The following is a 20,304-nucleotide window of genomic DNA, read 5'->3' as shown; positions in this document are numbered from 1 at the left end:
GACCACTATTATTCACATGTGTAAAACCATCACAGCAATTCTTCAAAAAATATCACAGTGATTAGTGACATACACTTTGTAACTGCTTTACATGAGCATAATATATACAAATGGTCCCTGTGTACCTACACATGACTAGTGCCACCCGAGTACTATTACTCACAGGTGTAAAACCAACAAAGCAGTTCTTTAAAAATATCACAGTGCTTAGTGACGTACATGCTGTAACTCCCTTGTAAAAGCTTAATACAAACACGTGAGCACACAGAAAGCTAGCAGTGGGCCTACATGGAAATACCACCGCCTCAATACTAATTCGCAAGTGTAAAACCAACCAAGCAGGTCTTTAAAGAATATCACAATGCTTAGTGACATACATTTTGTAACTAGCTTATATAAGCTTTATACAAACATGAGAACATACACAAAGCTATCGGTGCACCTACATAGAAGTGCGGCCATCTGAACACTATTATTTGCAAGTGTAAGCTCAACAGAACAGTTCGTTATAGTGATGCCCATTTTGTAACTGCCTTATACAAGCTTAGTGCAAGCACAAGAATGCGGAAAAAAATAAATTAAAAACTTGCTCTATGAACACACAAACAGATCAACACAAATGGTAAACAACGCTTTGAAGACACGTGACCGTGACAAATCGCAGTGCTGGGCCGGTTGAAACTGCCATCCACAAAAGTATTGAGCAATGCTTAAACCACACGCAATAAAGTGCTTAAAGACTGCGTCTCTAACGTACCTATTTTAATTCACATTTCTTGAATATAGGGCTCCCTTGCTGATAAGGCATCTGATCCAACTGACCTGATTTTACACCTGCTAAATGCATACAATGCACTCAGGTATAACTGGTAATAATAATTATAAAAGTCATTTAAAAACTTGATAGTATGATGAAGATGAAGGACAGAACTACAAAAGTTCTGTCCCCCTTGTACTTGTTAAAAAGGTGCAAGTACGACACATGTTCTTTTTTTCCAGAATTGTTGCATTAATGGACACCGGGGAACCTCGAACCCACAAAAAAAGAAGATACTGCTGTGTTAATAGTGTTATGAATAATTTTTTGTGAAAGCTTTTTACAGACAAGTTGCAGTCTCGTTTCTGAAGGTTGAGCTGTATCATGCAAAATAACATGGAAAGTGGTCACATGGGAGCATGACACTATGCCATAATGTTCGTTTCAGTTGACTCTCTTGCCCTACAAGTCACTGCTCACTGTGACCAGTGCTGGAACAGCAGTGTCTGTGTGATTTTCATCACACTTCTGTCCTATGCCATCCTTACCAGAGTTGGCGGCACATAGATACCCAAATTCCGATAGTGTTGATTTCTCAGGTGGTTGTTTTTGATTTTCTCAATATCAGTTGGCACTTCAGCTGCATCAAACTTCTATTTTACCTCTTCAACAACAACATAAACAACAATCTTATGACACCTGTGTTGTCCTTCTAGTTGCCTACAAAGACCAGTTAATCTAGCAACAACACTGACAGTCTCTACTATCTTCTAATGGGGAAGAGGTGTGTCCCACCATATGTTCCACATTGTTGTCGCTATGTGGGCTGGCTGGGGAGGCAACTGTAATATCTTTGCATATCTTAAAGTGATGCTTGTACTGTGTTATAACACTTAACTTAGTCTTGCACTTGCTGCACAAGAACACTGGCTCACAGTCGTGGTGAAAAGCTTTTGTATGTTGAGCAAATGAGTTGTATGCACTACAAAAAAGTCACATTGATAACACACATGTTGCTCTACCAGGCCTGGTGCGCTTCCTTCTGACACTGCTGCTGATGCTGACACACTGCTGCTTGCCTCGTACACTGTTGCAGCTGCAGTAGACATGGCCGTCTCTGTATCTATTGCTGCCGTGCCACCTGTCATGGTAACTTCAGGTGGTATCGGGCTCTCTTCTGCAACAGAGATGTCGTTTGCCCCTTGAGGGCTCTCGTCATCAGGGCCAATAATTTCGTAGGCATTGTCTCCTGCATCGAAGAGTCAATAAGAACAGCCTGAATTAATAAACATAGCTCTAAACAGTATGGACATCAAAACTTAACCACAAGCTTTGCACATCAGTGACCAGGCTTATTGAATAATACTTGCAGGAGGAGTTGCACAATTGTGTGTGTACATTACAGTTAAGCCTCATTAGAAGAGATACTCAAGAGGCACGGGAAACATGTCTCTTGAAGCCAAAAATTTTAAAACACTGAGGAGCCAGACTAGATCACTTTATTATGCATCATCACTAAAGTATGTTTAGATATATCTGAAGGAATAATTGCTCAGGGTGGCTTAAAGGGCCCCTAAACCACTCCTCGACATTTTTTGAACATTTCAAGTAAACACACGCATCAAAATCAGAATGCCGTCACAATTGACGATGCCAAACGCCACAGTGTGTAGCACCTGTGGGAGCACCACAAAATGAAGAAAACGACCCCGTGCGCATCTCTGGACCTATCCTGCACCCCCCAATTTGTCCTGACATCACCAGGCTGTCTCTGATGATGTCACCAGTTTCCGGTGCTGTCGAGTGGTCCAACGAAAGTGTACGACTGCCGGCAAGGCCTGCAAGCAAATACACACTCCTTCTTCCTCGTCGCGTTGCTCGCGATGCTATTGTGGGCAGCCAATGGGGGCAAAGAACAGAAACGCCAACAGGAGGGTCTCCCTATGAGGCTCTTCAGCTAGAGTCACCATACAGATCCATTGTATTGGCGAGGTCATTAGCGCCACCCCTCGCAGGACGACGGGCCTGCGTGGCAGCAACAGAGCTCGTTGGTGATGGCCTGTCCCGTAACATTTGGAGGTGTATTCGGCGAGGAAAAGACGATACTGTCCAGATGGCGTGTACCACACGAAAGAGTAAAATGAGCGGGGACTACTTTTCGATAATCAAACACGTAGCTCCACTATTACTGCACCGTTTCGAAAAATTCTCGTGGCTACGTGTTCGTTGCCTTAACATGTACAACTGCAACACCGCAACTAAATTTCAACCTGGGTGGTTTAGGGGCCCTTTAAAGAAAACATTCACAGCTTTTTAGTGACTGTAGAGTGTGTTAGCTTCCTTCCTAACCTCTGGAAGTTAAACACTTCACTTTGCAAGCCTTGTTGCTCGCAGTGCCTTTGAGGTGCTCTTAGACGCTCGTCAGCTTCAACTGTCGACACTTTCTGCCCTGCACTGTCCTCGTTGCCCTCCTTTTCTAGTTCATGCTTAAGAGACATGCACAATTGACTTGAGTGAGAATTGCGTGATCTTTACGCCCTTCACAGCACACCAGGTGCATGAAGTGAGTGTGTCTGGGTTGTGTCCCTTCGAAGTAGGGAATACTTAAAAAGTCGTTGGTAACAAAGGTGTCTCTTGTGTGCAGTGTTGTTAAAGTGGGAAGCATTGGAAAACCAACCAAACCATTTTCAGATGTCTCTTACAACCAAGTGTATCTTGTAATGAGATTCTATTGTACTGAATATTTTTCATCTATGGATCATCTGCATGTACATTAGTCACAATGACATGTTGTGTGGAATGGCGAATCAGGAAAAAGCTCGTACTCTTACTTTTTGTCCCTAACATAAGCAGCTGATAACAATATGATAAAATGCAGGTAATGAGGCTAGCATGGAACATAATCCTTCAGCTCTAAACAGTTTTTTGGGCCCACATCATTCCCTCATGACATAAGGAAACAACTTGATTGCAAAAATGGCTGCATGTGATCTGAGTTGATTGAAACAAACAATACGTAAGGTTGCCCTGTATGTAATTTTATCAGAGTGCTTTTTAAATGTCCTGCTGGCGATCCTGGCTGCACGATGTTTCTCATGCTTTTTGGCACGATTCCTTTCTTTTCCAGAAAGCTCTTGCCCCACTACAAGTAGTGAGACGTGTCCCCGCGTCGGCTCCCGCTTTATGGGCAGTTTTGACCGGATTTTTCCCTCTTTGGGGCCTATTTCTGTGTTCAGCGGATCCGCGAAGTTACACGGTATACCGCGATATAGGACCTTCTTCAGTGAGTGGACTGTACTTGGTTTTACGGCCTTTCTCGTCTAGACTACGCCGCCGGAGGTGTTAACCCTTATCGCCGAGCCCGCCGTGCTCGTGGGCCGCGCCGGTTCCCCGGCCGCTTGACGCTTTTGTCATGATGGAATACGCTGTGGAAGGCAAAGATATTGCTCCGGAAGACGTTTCGGAGGATGCTGGCTGGAAAATTTACACCCAGAGGAATTCTACGACCAAGCCAAGGCCATCATACGGCGGCAACGCTGTTAGCCCTAACGGCGGGCCGGGACCCAATAACGGCAAAGTGAGTCCAAACTCGCCTGCTAGCGTCAAGAAGGGTATCATCCTTCGCGGTAAAATGCCTCCGCTGCCGAAGAATGATATCAAGATTATCGTCAGGATTAGGGGAGGTCTGAATATTGCTAAAATTGGTGCGGCCACGGTGGCTGATGCAATCGCGGCTGCTGCTTGCATAGACGAGGTAAAGCGAGAAGCGGACACGATCTGCCCCAATTATCAGCAGAATATTGTGGTGGTTAGCACGCCGGAAGAAGAAAATGCTGCGAAGTACGTGAGGATCAAGGATTTATGCGTTGCTGGGCACATGCATGAAGCTGCGGCATATCGTGCGGCGCCGCATGAAACGTGCAAGGGAATCATAAGAAATGTTCCTCTCAGCGAGGGACCCGAAGCGCTCAGTCGCAAGATTGTCAACCCGCGTAATCCCCTGGCCCTGGCGGCAAAACGCATCAAGGAGTCGGGTACGGTCATCATCGCCTTCGATGGATACAAGGTGCCCAACTACGTTCGCTATGGTAACGCGCTGGTTAGGTGCACGCTTTACCGCAAGCAGATTGATGTTTGTTATGCTTGTGGAAAGCTGGGGCATCGCGCTGACGTCTGCCCCTCGCCGGAAGAAGTGGTTTGCAGGGGCTGCGGTTTAACCAATCCCAGTGAGGCCCACCGGTGTACGCCCAAGTGTGAACTGTGTGGGGGAGAGCATATAACGGCTGCCAAGGAGTGCCAGCAGCGGTTCCGTACCCCATATGTGGTCCGGCGCCGTCGATTTGAGCGGGCTATGGCGGACATCAAGGCGGAGGATGAAGAGAAGGGAGGCTTCAGGTACGACGACAGCCAGTTCCCGACGTTGGGCAAGACGCTGGAGAGCGGGCAAGGACAAGATCGTGGGCGTCGACGTTCAAGATCAAGATCAAGGAGACCAGGTAGAGCATCTCGCAGCCGCTCCGGTGGCCGGTCTGGGAGCAGATCGGCGTCTAAGGTGCGCTTCGGACTGGACGGGCAGTTGGGAACTGAGACTGCGCGTGGCCCCAATGGGACGTCGGGACAAGGTGTGCGCAAGAGTGGTGTGCTGCAGGGTCTACAAGGCAAGGGCACCGATGGAGCGGCAAGTGGTACTACCTGGACGGAGCGCACAAGTGCTCGAACGGAGATGCCTAGTTTGGTAAGGCCAGAGCAAAGCAAGAATGAGGCGAGATTCAAGAGGCTAGAAGAGGAAAACGCAGAGTTGAGAGAAATGGTGAGGCTGCTTAGGGCGGAAATCTCGGCCCTTAAGGGTTTGGCAGGACCTGCACCTGCAGAGAGGGCAATGCCTGAGCCCATAGAGAGCATGGATTTTGCTGATGTAGGAGAGGCTAGTGGGTCGCGCCCCTCAAAGAGGAAGGCGATGACTCATGAGGCGGAGCCCGCGTCGAGGAAGTTGAGATCTGAAGTGAAGGAGATGCTGTCGAGTGTTGTAGATAGTGTTAAGCAGGTCAATGATGGTCTGGCGCAGCTGAATACGCGTCTCACAGAGTCGCTCGGCTCGATTGATGGAAGGTTCAAGGAGCTGCAATGTAGATTAGAGGTGTTCGAAAACAAATCCAGTCTGAGTGCCCCTCCCCTTCTTAGGTCCGGATCTCAGTCGGCTGGTTCCTCGACAGGGAAGTCTCAGGTTCAGCAAGATGGCTCGCAGCAAATGCTTCAACATGGCGCGACAAAATGAGGCTTTTTGTGTGTGGCAATGGAACTGTAGGGGGTATGCTCGTAAACGGGCGCCTCTACAGCAGTATATTCGCGCGTGTAAGGGTAGGCCGCAGGCTATTCTACTGCAGGAGACAATGACGGAAGAAGTTTCTCTGACGGGCTATCGAACCGTCTTCGGCGGATCCAAAGCTCGGGGGACCTGCATTCTGTTGGATAGCAAACGGACGCATGTGATCCATGACCTTAAGATACATTTAAGTTCCCTGGAATATGTCATGATTGAGGTGATTCCTAACCGGGTGAACAAGAAAAGCGTGTTTATTCTGAACGTGTATAGTGCCCCGAGGGACAGGGTGCAGAGATTCAAGCTGCTTCTGCAGAAGGCTTCTAAGCTTGCCAGGGACCATCCGCTGATCGTGGCTGGGGATTTTAATGCTCCGTATCACGTGTGGGGTTACAAGCATGACACAGTAAAAGGGAGAGACCTTTGGCAGAACGCTGCGGAGTTTGACCTTATGCTGGTCACTGACCCTGCCTTTCCGACACGTATAGGGACGTCGACGTGTAGGGATACTACCCCAGACCTCTGCTTTGTAAAAAACGCAGCCAAGCCTAGTTGGTGCAATCTTGCCGAAGACCTAGGTAGTGATCATTATATTAACCAAGTCGTTTTTGAGGTTGAGGGTAGGCGCCCTAGGGCGTTAACGTTTATAGACTGGGATAAGTTTCGGATGATCCGGGAGGAGAGAGGAGAAAGGGGGAAGGTATTCGAAGGCCTGTACCGGCCGTTCCTGGAGGATTGGGTCACCCAGGTGAGGGAGGATGTAAAGGAGGCTACGAAGGAGATCACTACGGATTTGGAGGTGGATAGTATTGATAGCAGGCTAGCCCATCTGATTGAAGCCAAGCAGTCTATGCTGGCGAAGTGGAAGAAGCAGAGGCTTAATCGAAGGCTGCGCAAAAAAATTTCTGAGCTGATTAAGCTGATTGAGGAGCACTGTAAGCTTTTGTCTAGGCAACAGTGGGATGAGGTATGCAACTCGGTGGACGAGCAGGTGCGCAACGGGAGGTCGTGGGGCTTGCTTAAGCATTTGCTGAACGACTCCAATACGAGGGTTAGTCAGGGGCACGTCCTTGCTAGAGCTGTACACGAAGCAGTGGGGTCTGCCTCAGAGGAAGAGCTGGTTGAAAAGCTGGCCAACAAATACCTTCCTGTTGCGGACCCGGATGCTTTTCTAACGGAGCAGGTCTACACGGGAGAGGACAACTTTTCCCTAGATGAAGACTTTTCTGTGGAAGAGGTACGCACGGTTTTGCATAACCTTAAGAGCAAGTCGGCTCCCGGAGCGGACGGGATATCGAACAAGCTCTTGAAAAATCTGGACGATAGGTCAATCAAGTACCTTACCGGGGAGGTTAACGCTATGTGGAGAGACGGGGTGGTTCCGGAGCAGTGGAAGACAGCTCTCACGGTGCTGATTCCCAAGGCTGGCAAAGTCCCGAGCATCGATAACTTAAGGCCTATTTCGCTCACTTCGTGTGTGGGCAAGGTAGCCGAGCATGCGGTGCTTAATCGGCTTACAAGGTACCTTGAGGAGAACCAGGTCTACCCCCACACTATGATTGGTTTTAGGGCTGGGTTGTCGACTCAAGACGCAATGAAGCTCATCAAGCATCAGGTCATTGATGGAGATGGAAGGGGCGTTAAGGCCATCCTAGGGCTGGACCTGGAGAGGGCTTTTGACAACGTTCGCCACTCTTATATCCTTAAGTCCATTTCGGATCTTGGCCTCGGCGCGCGCTTTCATGACTATGTCAGGTCCTTCCTGTCAGGAAGGAAGGCTACCTTGAAGGTTGCGGAGCTGGAGTCAAAGATGTTCAATCTTGGAGACAGGGGAACTCCTCAAGGGGCCGTCATCTCGCCCACATTGTTCAATCTGGCCATGGTCGGATTGACCAAGAAGCTCTTGGAGATTGAGGGGATTAGGCACACCATGTATGCAGATGACGTGACCATATGGTGTCCCGGTGGTAGTGAGGGCTATGTCGAAAGTGTTCTGCAGGAGGCAGTAGATGTAATTGAGAATTATTTGGACCCGACGGGGTTAAGGTGCTCCCCCTCTAAGTCGGAGCTGTTGCTGTACAGTCCCACTAGAAGGGGACGCAAGCCAAGGGGATGGATCCCCGTGGACCAGCTGAGCATTCAGCTTCGTACAAGAAATGGCAATCTCATACCTAGGGTAGATAAGATTAGGGTTCTGGGGATGATTATTGAGTCAAACGGCGCCAACACGATGACGATCCAGAAGATCATTGCCAAGACAGAAAATGCGGTACGCCTAGTGAAGAGGGTGGCCAACAGGCAGACGGGGCTCAAGGAGGACAGTCTCATTAGACTTATGCACGCATTTGTATTGTGTCACTTTACTTATGTGGCGGCCATGCACAAGTGGAAACCATCGGAGAAGGAAAAGCTTGACACGCAGATTAGGAAGATCACGAAGAAAGTGTTGGGAGTGCCAATGTGCACCAGCACCGACCGACTTCTCCAGCTGGGAATTCATAATACCTTGGATGAGATAGCTGAGGCTCAGGAGAGGACGCAGATGGTGCGTCTCTCTACGACTAGCACGGGTCGGCAGATTCTGAGAGAGTTAGGGGTTCCTCAGGAGAAGATTTCGCAGCTTCATGTCGGTATTCCCGTGAAGGTCCGTAATCGGTATCACGTCAAGCCTGTTCCCAGGAACATGCATCCAGAGCGAAATGTTGGTAGAAGAAAGGCAAGGGGAGCTTGCCTACTGAGACTCATTCGTGATGAGAATCAGAAGGTTGGCTTCGTCGATGCTTCTTTCAACGAGGAGAGAAAGGTGTTTACCATAGTTGTCGTGGACAATGAGGGCAGTCTCGTTAACGCTGCTACCGTTCGGACTGATAGGCCAGAGGTCGCGGAGCAAGCGGCTATTGCGCTCGCCTTGGTTGACAGGCGCAGGCCTTTTGTATATAGCGATTCAAAGTCGGCAGTTAGGGCCTTTGAGAAGGGCACGGTGGCTAAGGTTGCTTTTAAAATTATGCAGACATGTGAGATCTCTCAACATTACTTATGTTGGTTCCCTGCTCACCTTGGGATGATCGAGGGAGCCCCTCCGAATCTCAATGAGTCCGCTCATGAGGCAGCGCGAGATCTTACCCTCCGCTCTGCCCCGCGCAACGGCGTGGCGGTACTCCCCGAGAATAGAGACTCCCCTTCCACATACAATGAAATCACGAAGTATTACCTTCTTAATCGCAGGGTTTACAGTTTGCCGCATCCTAAACTAAACAGGGCTCAGGCACTCACATTACGCTTACTACAGACTGGTACTTATCCTTGCCCACGAAGACTGAACATGTTTTATCCAGAGACGTATACAGAGCCTTACTGCCAAGATTGTGGTGCTTTAGCCACGCTCGAACACATGCTCTGGTCTTGCGAAATAATTGAAGACTCGGCGATCAAGAATGCGTCCAGGTGGGAAGCTGCACTTCGCAGCCCAGACCTGGATGAACAATTCTGGGCTGTCCAGCAGGCTCACGATGTGGCCGTGAGGCTTGGCCTTCCGGTCCCGACGTGGGGGCGGCCCGCTTAGTGATGAATTATCACTACTTGCAGGACCAAATAAAGTTTTCCTTCCTTCCTTCCTTTCTTTTCCACTCCACTCTTTTTTCTGGTTTTCTCCCCTTTCCCTTCCCCCTTGCGTAATATAGCACACCTGAAGTATCAAATCTGTGGAATTATTGTGTGTATCAAACCTGTTAACATGCGGGTTTCTCTGTGGTCTGTTTTGTATTTTTGTGCTGTACAAGTCAATTCAAAATTGCCTTTAGTATAATTGTATGTGTTTGTGTGTGTGTATATATATATATATATATATATATATATATATATATATATATATATATTGCGATGAGGTTTATTCTCGTTCACGACGTTGTGGAACGCTAGGCAAAACAAGGCACTACAAGGGCTGTCCGAAGCACGGGGTCGCTCGAGATCACGGCACGGCCCTTCGTCTTCCTCTTCAGACGGCACATACACAGGGGCGCGTCTGCTTCATTACAATGCCCCGGGAGCTAAGCGTAGCCATCCTGGCGACTCAGGGCGCGGAGAAGATGAGCGGGTCGTAGTACGGTTTCAGGCGGTTGACATGTACTGTCTCTCGCCCACGACGACGCAGGTCTGGTGACACGGTGAGCGGCTCGACGATGTAGTTGACCGGTGAAGTGGCCTCGATTATACGGTATGGACCGTGATAACGCGCCAGGAGTTTGGAAGAAAGGCCAGGAATGTTGGCTGGTATCCAAAGCCACACAAGTGAACCAGGAACAAAGTTGGGCGGTGGTTGATGAGCACGGTCATGTCTTGTCTTTTGACGTTCTTGAGTCTCACTAGTCAGGGCACGTGCCAGCTGACGGCAATCTTCAGCATATTTGGCGAGTTCGGAAAGCGGAGTATACTCTGTAGCGTCAGGTTGGTACGGCAGTATGGTGTCCAAAGGGCATGATGGCTCACGGCCATACACAAGGAAAAAGGGGGAAAAGCCGGTGGTCGCTTGCGTCGCGGTATTGTACGCGAACGTAACAAAGGGGAGTACGGTGTCCCAGTTGGAGTGGTCGGATGAAATATACATCCGCAACATGTCGCCAAGTGTGCGATTGAAGCGCTCGGTAAGACCGTTGGTTTGGGGATGGTACGCGGTCGATTTGCGATGAATTATCCTGCACTCAGCGAGGAGGGCTTGGATGCCCTCCGACAGGAAGACACGGCCCCTATCACTCAGTAATTCTCGGGGAGCACCGTGGCGAAGGACAAAATTGCGAAGGATGAAAAAACCAACGTCACGGGCGGTCGCTGCTGGCAGTGCTGCAGTCTCAGCGTAGCGAGTAAGGTGATCTACGCCGACAATAATCCACCGATTTCCACGCCCGCTGCATGGAAACGGGCCGTAGAGGTCGATGCCGACGCGGTCGAACAGACGAGACGGGCATGGCAGCGGCTGCAACGGTCCTGTGAAACGCTTTGTAGGTGTTTTGCTTTGTTGGCATGTAGTGCAAGACTGAATGTACTTTTGCACAAAGTTGTACATGCCTCTCCAATAATAGCGCTGACGCAACCTTGTGTAAGTTTTGAGGACGCCGGCATGAGCGCTTAGGGGGTCAGCGTGAAAAGACGCGCAGACGTCAGAGCGCATATGACGAGGTATAGCGAGGAGCCATTTGCGTCCGTCGGGCATGTAGTTTCGGCGATATAGAATGTTGTCCCGCACTGAGAAGTGGGTTGCTTGGCGACGCAGTGCTCGTGTCGAAGGGACATCAGACGGAGCAGCAAGGTAGTCGAGTAACATTGCAAGGGATGGGTCCTTGCGCTGCTCTGTGAGCATGTCAGGGATGGTGAACGGTGACAGGGTGGACGAGGAAGCTGACAACGACGCCAAATCAGGCGTCAGTGGGGAGCGAGAGAGCGCATCAGCGTCGGAGTGCTTGCGACCAGAGCGGTACATGACGCGGATGTCGTACTCTTGCAAGCGAAGCGCCCAACGTCCCAAGCGTCCAGACGGGTCTTTCAAGGAAGAAAGCCAACAAAGGGCATGGTGGTCAGTAACAACGGCGAAAGAACGGCCGTAAAGGTATGGGCGAAACTTGCTTAATGCCCAGATGATCGCTAGACACTCCTTTTCTGTGACGGAGTAATTTAATTCTGCTTTCTTTAGAGTACGGCTCGCATAAGCGACGACGTATTCATCATAGCCAGCTTTCCGTTGCGCTAAGACCGCGCCAAGGCGAACTCCGCTGGCGTCAGTATGGACTTCCGTGGGAGCATCAGGGTCGTAGTGGCGAAGAATCGGTGGTGAGGTCAACAAGTGGCGCAATTGCTGAAATGCTGCATCACATTCAGGTGACCATGCTGCTATGCCGTTACTGGCGGAAAGTAAACTTGTCAAAGGCGCCATGATGGATGCGAAATTGCGTACGAAGCGACGAAAATAAGAACATAAGCCAATAAAACTTCGGAGGGTTTTGATAGACGTGGGCCTTGGGAACTCTGCAACAGCGCGGAGCTTGTCTGGATCCGGGAGGACGCCGTCTTTTGAGATAACGTGACCCAATATGGTTAGCTTGCTTGCAGCAAAGCGGCACTTTTTGAGGTTAAGCTGTAGACCGGCAGAGGCGAGACAGGTCAGAATGTCATGCAGGCGAGCGAGGTGCGTCGGAAAATCGGTTGAGAAGACGACGATGTCGTCGAGGTAACATAAACAGGTCTTCCATTTGTGGCCACGAAGGATGGTGTCGATCATACGCTCAAAAGTAGCAGGCGCGTTGCACAACCCGAAGGGCATGACGTTAAATTCGTAGAGGCCATCGGGTGTAACGAATGCGGTTTTCGGACGGTCAGGCTTGGCCATGGGAACTTGCCAGTACCCGGAGCGCAGATCCAAGGAACTGAAGTATTCTGCGCCTTGTAAACAGTCGAGAGCGTCATCGATTCGAGGCAGAGGATAAACGTCTTTCCTCGTTATCTTGTTTAGGCGTCTGTAGTCGACACAAAAGCGAATGGAGCCATCTTTTTTCCTCACCAATACGACAGGTGAAGACCAAGGACTTTGAGAGGGACGGATGACTTTACGTTGGAGCATGTCGTCCACGTGCTCCGTGATGATTCGGCGCTCTTCGGCAGAGACACGATACGGGCGCTGTCGCAAGGGGGAGTGGGAACCAGTGTCGATGATGTGAGAAACACCGGTGGCACGGCCCAGTGATGTCTGATGACAGTCGAAAGAAGAGACAAACTTGTGAAGGAGAGCGAGAAGTTGGCGGCGATGAGATGGGGAAAGTGCAGGGTCGATGGCTTTGTCAAAACCCACTGAAGGTGATGAGCCGGAGACCGAAGCGATAGCGTCAAGGTGACGGAGGGAGGCGGCAGGAACATCGAAGTCGTCGACGTAGTCGACCGCTTGAAAGTATCCTACCGTCTCTCCACGCAGTAGGCTGATCGGGTACTGGTAGTAGTTGGTAACCAGCATCACAGTTGAGCCAGAGGTTACAGTAAGCACGGCAAACGGAAGAACAATGCCCTTGCGTTGAGCAAACATATCGGACGGCGTGAACACTACGGTGGCGTCAGATGCGGAATCAGACGACAAGACAACAGCCATCGACGACTCAGGAGGTACGGTTGTGTCGGCATCAACAGTGAGTTTGTCGGCAAAGTGAGGAGAGCTGGTCGGCAGTGATTCACATAGTGGTAAAAGCGACACTTCTGCACGTGAACAGTCAATGACAGCATGATGACGTGACAGGAAATCCCAACCAATGATGAGGTCGTGAGAGCACGATGGTAGCACGAAACACTCGATTATGTACAGAACGTCGTTGATGACGACACGGGCCGTGCATACAGCTGAAGGGTGGATTCGCTGCGCGCTGGCATTGGCGAGCACCAGGCCAGAGCGAGCTGTAGTCACTTTTCGTAGCTTGCGGCAAAGGCCCTCGTGAATGACGGAAACGGCTGCTCCGGTATCGACTAGTGCCACTGCTGGTACTCCCTCTACAAAAACGGTAATTACATTTTGCGGCGAAGATTGAGGTCTTGAGAAAATCGACGTATTTGCAGTTCTTGCCTCAGGAACTGCAGCAGTCAGTTTCCCTCTTCAGTGGGAACTCGACGACGCAGGGGCGAAATCGAACGCCGACGAGGGGAAGGGGAACGCCGAGTTTCCAACCGGCGATCAGTGTTGAGACGTCGCGGTGATAATGGAGGCGTGGCGGCGTATTGTGGTGCGTAGCGGGGCCTGTCAAAGCTGGTACACGCAGGTGAGGCGCGGCGGCGACAGAAGCGTGCCACATGGCCAGCAATGCCGCAGGCGAAGCAGATAGGCCGGTTGTCTTGAGTGCGCCACGTCTCGGTGGGACGAAAAAAGTGTGGTGACGGTCGGGCAACTTGAAATGAAGCCGGATTCATGGGCGATGGAAAGGAAGTGGTCTGCGCAGGTGGCCGTGCAACCACGGCTGCATAACTGAGCGGCAGCAACGTAGGGTGGTTGGCAAAGTTGGTATGGGCCAGCGGCACACTCATAGGGTTGGGTGGGGGGGTTGTAGGACCTGCAGGAAGCGCTTCAGATATGTGATTTCGGATGGCTTCCTGCAGCGTTGGAGGCAAAGCTGCCGTAGGTGCGTCACTGTGAGGCAGCAGCGAGAGCTGCCTGGCCACCTCCTCACGGATAAAATCTTTGATATGCTGCGAGAGGGTCGAGTTGGTGAATTCGGTAGAAACCGCGATGCTGGAGACGGAATCGGCGTGCTGGATGTTCTGGCGGGCGATGGAACGTTGGCGGCGCAGCTCGTCAAAGCTCTGGCAGAGGTTAATGAGGACGGATACGCTAGTTGGGCCTTTGGCCAGCAACATCTGGAATGCGCTGTCCTCGATGCCCTTGAGGATGTGTTTGATCTTGTCATCCTCTGACATGCTGGGATTGACCCGCTTGCACAAATCGAGAACATCCTCGATGTAGCTGGGGAATGTTTCTCCAGGCTGCTGTGCGCGCTGGCGTAGACGCTGTTCAGCGCGTAGCGTACGCACAGCTGGGCGATCAAACACTTCGGCAAACAGAGTCTTAAAGGCGGACCAGCTTGTAAAGTCTGATTCGTGGTTGAAGAACCAAAGTTTGGCTACGTCGGCGAGGTAGAACGGCACGTTGGTCAGCTTAGACTGGTCATCCCATCGGTTATGGGCACTTACACGTTCGTACGATGAGAGCCAGTCTTCCACGTCGTGTTCGGCGGTCCCACTGAAAATGGGTGGGTCGCGCTGACGAGGGACGCCGGCGCAGATGACAGTGGCAGCCGGTGGGGCGGGCAACGAGGTGGCGGGATCAGGCATAGTGGAAGGCGATCTTGTTGGCAGGGTTCGAGTGCGGAGCTCCAGGACGAGGCGAAGGATCTCAGCAACCTCCACCAAATGCGATGAGGTTTATTCTCGTTCACGACGTTGTGGAACGCTAGGCAAAACAAGGCACTACAAGGGCTGTCGGAAGCACGGGGTCGCTCGAGATCACGGCACGGCCCTTCGTCTTCCTCTTCAGACGGCACATACACAGGGGCGCGTCTGCTTCATTACAATATATATATATATACGTCTTTCATGTTTTGAAATATATGTACATTCAGGAGTGCCTATGCTCTTCTCCCCTGCTCCAGTGACGAAAAGGAGAGCCTTTTTATGTACCATAGTAAAACATTCACAGGTTTTCACTGAGCCCATTACATCACTTATCACATGGATCTGTCACAATACAGAGTAGCAGTGGTCCATATTACTAACCCATCCCAACATAACTATATATCAGCACATACCGACATGCTGTGAAACAGCTGTTGCAAAGCCGCAGGTGCTGGCAATTTCCGCAGCACTGCAGTGGTACAGCCGAGTGCCACCTGTATAGTGACAAATGCATAAGCATGTTAGCAACTCACTAGTTGCTGATGGTTTCATAAGCTTTACACTACACAATAAAGTAATCTAGACAACTTTGTTGGAACAAATACACATAATTAGGACACCATTTAAAGACTAACACGATTAATTGCCCCCAATCTCTCACTCACTAAGGGATAATACTACTGAAACATCGGTGGAGAGCTCAGATTAACACAGCCCATAAACGACAAGCTTTCTTTGAGGAAAACAGCTATAACAGCATTTGATGTGCTAGCTTTGATTTAAATGTCATGCAGTACTATAAAATAGGAAGTGCCGCATTTCTAGCAGCAGAAGGCGTCGTCAGCCTCATAGTACAACTGATTCCTGCACTGTTTGTGTCAGTGAGCCGACACATACAAAGAAAACTGAATTCACACATACATATACAGTGCCAAGTGCACTCCTTCTGAAAACGCAGCCGCCAGTTCCAATGCTGCTGAAAGGAAAGGTTATATAGAGTGCGAGACTGCATGGAACTACCACTTATGACTGTAAGTGTATGATCTGCTGATTGGAGAGGTAGTAACATGCTATTTCTAGTCCCTTTTAGAAGCATTACTAAAGGATGAATTAAAATCTATTCATAAGTCACGAATTTCACGCATCCACAGTTTGGTTAAATAACTTGTGAGAAAAAGACATGTTTACCTGGAATAGCAACCTTTCTTCCTGCTGCAAAATTTTCCTTCGAATTAATGAAATAACTTTACAGCGTCATAATATATTGTGTTTCTCGCAACTACTTGCCGGCAGTGGCGAGTTACAGTGTTTATATCTGACTCATTGGGCGACAATACTGCCAAACACAAATATTTCACGAACATGAGAACACGTCCTTCGCAGAGAATAGCAACCATATATGCCTCTGTGAGACATGATCGCACCTTTGTGGTCAAAATGTACATTAGAACGACACCACCATCTCATTAAAAAAAAAGCCTCAGTACAAGGCAGCAGCCAACTGCATAATGTGAAATTGCAACTGATGTCCACTTACTGGTGGCCTGTGTTCGAGTCACTTCTGGCAGTTGACGGGGTGCTGAGAAATGCACGTCCTGGGTTGTCCCTACAAAACATACAGGGTTATGTCAAATGTTGAAAATATATATACACCGGCATTTCATAAGTTGCAAAACTATGAGTAAACTAATAAACAACTGTAATGTAAACAGAGTACACATGATAAGATAGGCTGTCAACTAGTAATGCATTACACGAAAAACCTAACGCATAGGAAAGACTATATGTATACACACGAAGCTGACACACAATTTAATTCGCTCTAGGTTTTTCCGTGCAGTATATTCAAATTATTATGTCTTGTGGTTAGAGCAAAATTAGTGTAAATTACGCACTAAATTATGTACCCTGGAAAACTTTTCTTCAATATGCACCTGTGCACCCTTCCAATGAGTAGCGTTGTAAAATTTACGCACATGGCATTTAACGTAGTTGCTGAACACGGATTTCCTTTGCTCTGTGTCGTGTACAGTGAGCTACATATATCTGCCCCCCCCCCTTCTGTACTAGCCATACTGCGTGCCATTGCACCTATACGCATGTCAATAAACCTCACGACACAGAAATAAAAAAAGCGCCAATCACCCATGCCTGTATGTTGTAGTGGGCCTAACCTAACCAAGCATGGGCTGTTGCTTTTTATAGTAAACACAGGCACCATGCTCATTGCAAGTATGTATCATGTCACTAAGCAAATATGCAATTTCATTGTACAACTATTTTTTTATCACATGGATCTATCTGATGAGAGGCAAGACAAAAAGCAGTCACTTCTCAGAACTAATCAGCTTTTTTAAAACACATCTCTAACTTTTCAATGACACTTGCTGCTATGTGTTTGTCTCCAGAGAGCATACTTGATTTGACTTTCCAATCGGAGACATTACATAAGTATACCATGTTAAGATAACTGCCTGGAGCACGTGAGAATTTTCATCTTGGTGTAACATACTGTATCTTGATTTTGTTTACATTTGGTCAAATGGTACACCCAATATACCCACATACTAGTTTTCTTGTCCAAATTGCATGCCAATGTATTTAGATTTTTTGGCATTGGCTCCTCTGCACTACGTGAAGTCACGCTGCACTGGCTCTTTCACATCCTCGTGTCCTTGCAGCTGCCTTGTTGTGTTCTATAAAGCGGGTGCCTGAAAAATATCGTATGCAAAAGTCAACACGAGGGCATGGTGCAAAACAACATCAAGACAGTCAAGGCCATGGCAATAAAAAAAAGTCTTAGCTCTTAGTCTTCTTAGTGAAATGCATGCAAAACATCCAAATGACTGCAACAGTCAACTGCTAAATTAACTTCAATTTTAGATTTACACAAAAAAGAAATAACGGACAGTTCATCCTCGTTCAGCACGAATGTTAGAATACTCCTGCTAATGAATAGAATATTGGTCATTTTCAGACATCATAGGTCTGTCATGAGTCTGGTGTATCACAAACACTACTTGTGACACATCCTAAGCACGTGCCCAGTGTGCCTCCCGCACCATCCCTGGTTGTGCCACTGCTGAAGCCATAATTTGAGGATTATAGCTGCAAACATGATGCTAAGTAGGGATGAAAATATTGTTTTTCAGTTCAATGGATATATGGATGTGCCTATAAAAAAGGGCAACAAGGCTTATTATGGCAAGCTTACCCACATTTCAATACTAACAAGAAAGTTCACTGCGGCCTGCATCTAAGCTTACTAAAAGGCGTGAACTTATTTTCATGTACGAGGTGCGCAATGGAGTTCATTTTTGACAGAGCCGACTACTGCTGCAGTTTGAAATCTAGCATTTTAGATTCTTGAAGGCATGTAAAAGTTGCAGTTAAACCGCAGTTATTAGTTTATTACACCAACCTATTGTTCTGTGTACGACAGACTGGTAACATGGAATTAAAGCAAAAGTTTATTTTGATATTTTATTTCTATACTAAAATTTTCAAGCGATAAACATATATTGATCTGCCATGTAATAGCAAAATGTACACATTACGCTTGTAAGCCCCAGAGGAAGGCTGATTTAGCTATTCAAATGACATAACTCTGACACGCCAACTCATATTAGCAAATGCACAGGCATGTCCAAAACAATAAGCGTATGCAAAGCGCCCTTGCAATTGTAATTCCACACAGCAGCCGTTATATTCGATGCCGATGCATAACTAGCTGCTCGACAATTCACCGAGTTCGTAGACATAAGCATCCTTTCAGTTTCGCACCATGCACGAAAACTGCAACAGGAGACAAAACCAGACCCACCTATAATCACACCATTTCAATACATGAGCAAGAACAGTTCAGTCTTAGGGATAAACACTGAGAGCGATTTAGTGCGCGACGGCGAGGAGCGACGGCTTCGAGCGACAAAACGGGCCGTCGCTTGAACAGATGGCTCGGTTCTGGAAATCTGTAAATCATCGCTCGTCGCCCGAAAGTGCTATGAGCGACTAGCCAATAGCGCGAAGCCGGAACTGGATGTAGTACATCGCTCAAATACTACCGATTGTCGCTCGGAACGAGCAAATGATTCAATTTTTATACGTGCAAGGATGAGAACCAACGGCAATACCTCCGCAAATATTTTATGCTACTTTTTATCGTAAAATACATCAACGTAAATTACTAAAGCACGCGTCACGCATGATTGCAGCCCTCATGCCGGCAACACCGGGGAGGCGTCGCTCAATATCGTCGCTCGCACGGAGTACGACTTGTAGGCGACAAGCGAACGCGACAGCCATCTCCATCGCGTCGCTTGTAGCAGCCGCGCGCAAGATCGCTTATATGGGGTTTATACTTTTTTTCAGCATAAAAAATGGATTCCTCATGCGTTTTCAGTAAGTCCAAGATAACGCGCCCAACTGACCTCTTGCAGCATGCAGCTGAATGCCTGCGGCAAAGTTTCTAACTAGCACTGGTGCTGCACGTAACTTCAGTGGTCGCAGATTCCCCCTGCGCGAGACACCGTCAAGCGCGCGGTTTACTTATAAAAAAGCATGCTGCCAGCAAAACGACGCCTTCTGTTATGTGATTCCTTAGTTCAACCGCGTTCCGTACACAGTAGACTGCCAAACTGAATAAATTCAAACACACAAAACGCACGCTAATCACGCTCCGCATAGGCTCGGAATCACGGGCTGGTGAACGAACCATTTTAAGCGTCCTCTCGCCTGGTGTCTTATTGAACATACCATAGTTCTGGCAGCGTTTGCGATTTTTAAAGCTCTTACGGACAACGGCAAAGTGATAAAATCACATGCAGTTATCGCGACGACTGGCTTTTTCGATTGACATCGAGAGACACAGCGCGTATGCCGTCCTTTGTCAATCGCGTCGGCTAAGCGCAGCGACGACTTCCTGGCGATAGCATGACATATACGGAGAATGTGCACCTAAGTTAGAATTCACTTACCGTGGAGGATTTGCTGTTATATCCAAGGCATGACGAACGACTGTCGTGTTTTCGTGGCGACGCGAGATGGCTGCCACACGATCTCCGTTGGCTGGCAATCGCAGCTCCTATGCTGCGGATCACCTTTCTCCGGTGCTGTGTTGTTCCGCGATCTTGAGCGCGCGCGCGCGCGCGCGCGGTGGAGCAAATCCGAGTGAAAAAGTAGAGCGCTCGCTACGCGTTCCATTTGAACTGCGGCGGCCTGTTCTCTTAGAAGCAAAACGATGTGTTCTTTGCTCAGCGTGCATGAATGAAACATTGCCATGTTCGGGGCCAGCCACCTACAGTTGAAGCAGAAGATT

The 20,304-nt window shown here is 48.7% G+C and overlaps 1 protein-coding gene across 2 annotated transcripts; it reads right to left on the bottom strand.

Moving 5' to 3' along the window:
- Window positions 1–1,629: 1,629 nt before the first annotated feature.
- Window positions 1,630–20,064, bottom strand: LOC139059608 (uncharacterized). 2 transcript variants are annotated; one of them, XR_011514237.1, is made up of 5 exons: window positions 19,964–20,064; window positions 17,552–17,698; window positions 16,525–16,593; window positions 15,401–15,481; window positions 1,630–2,006 (listed from the first exon to the last, which is right to left on the bottom strand). XR_011514237.1 is itself a non-coding variant. In XM_070538021.1 (5 exons), the coding sequence occupies exons 2-5, from the start codon at window positions 17,602–17,604 to the stop codon at window positions 1,651–1,653; spliced, it is 555 nt and encodes a 184-aa protein (XP_070394122.1). In that variant the 5' UTR covers window positions 17,605–17,698; window positions 19,964–20,064; the 3' UTR covers window positions 1,630–1,650. The 2 variants fall into 2 exon arrangements, 1 of the variants encoding a protein (XP_070394122.1); XM_070538021.1 differs by having other exon boundaries at window positions 17,556–17,698.
- Between the last annotated feature and the right edge of the window lie 240 nt (window positions 20,065–20,304).

Source organism: Dermacentor albipictus, chromosome 4 (genome assembly GCF_038994185.2).
Source record: "Dermacentor albipictus isolate Rhodes 1998 colony chromosome 4, USDA_Dalb.pri_finalv2, whole genome shotgun sequence".
Lineage (NCBI taxonomy): Eukaryota > Metazoa > Arthropoda > Arachnida > Ixodida > Ixodidae > Dermacentor > Dermacentor albipictus.
Note: the sequence above shows the minus strand (reverse complement) of the source record. Positions and strands in the feature narration are given on the sequence as shown.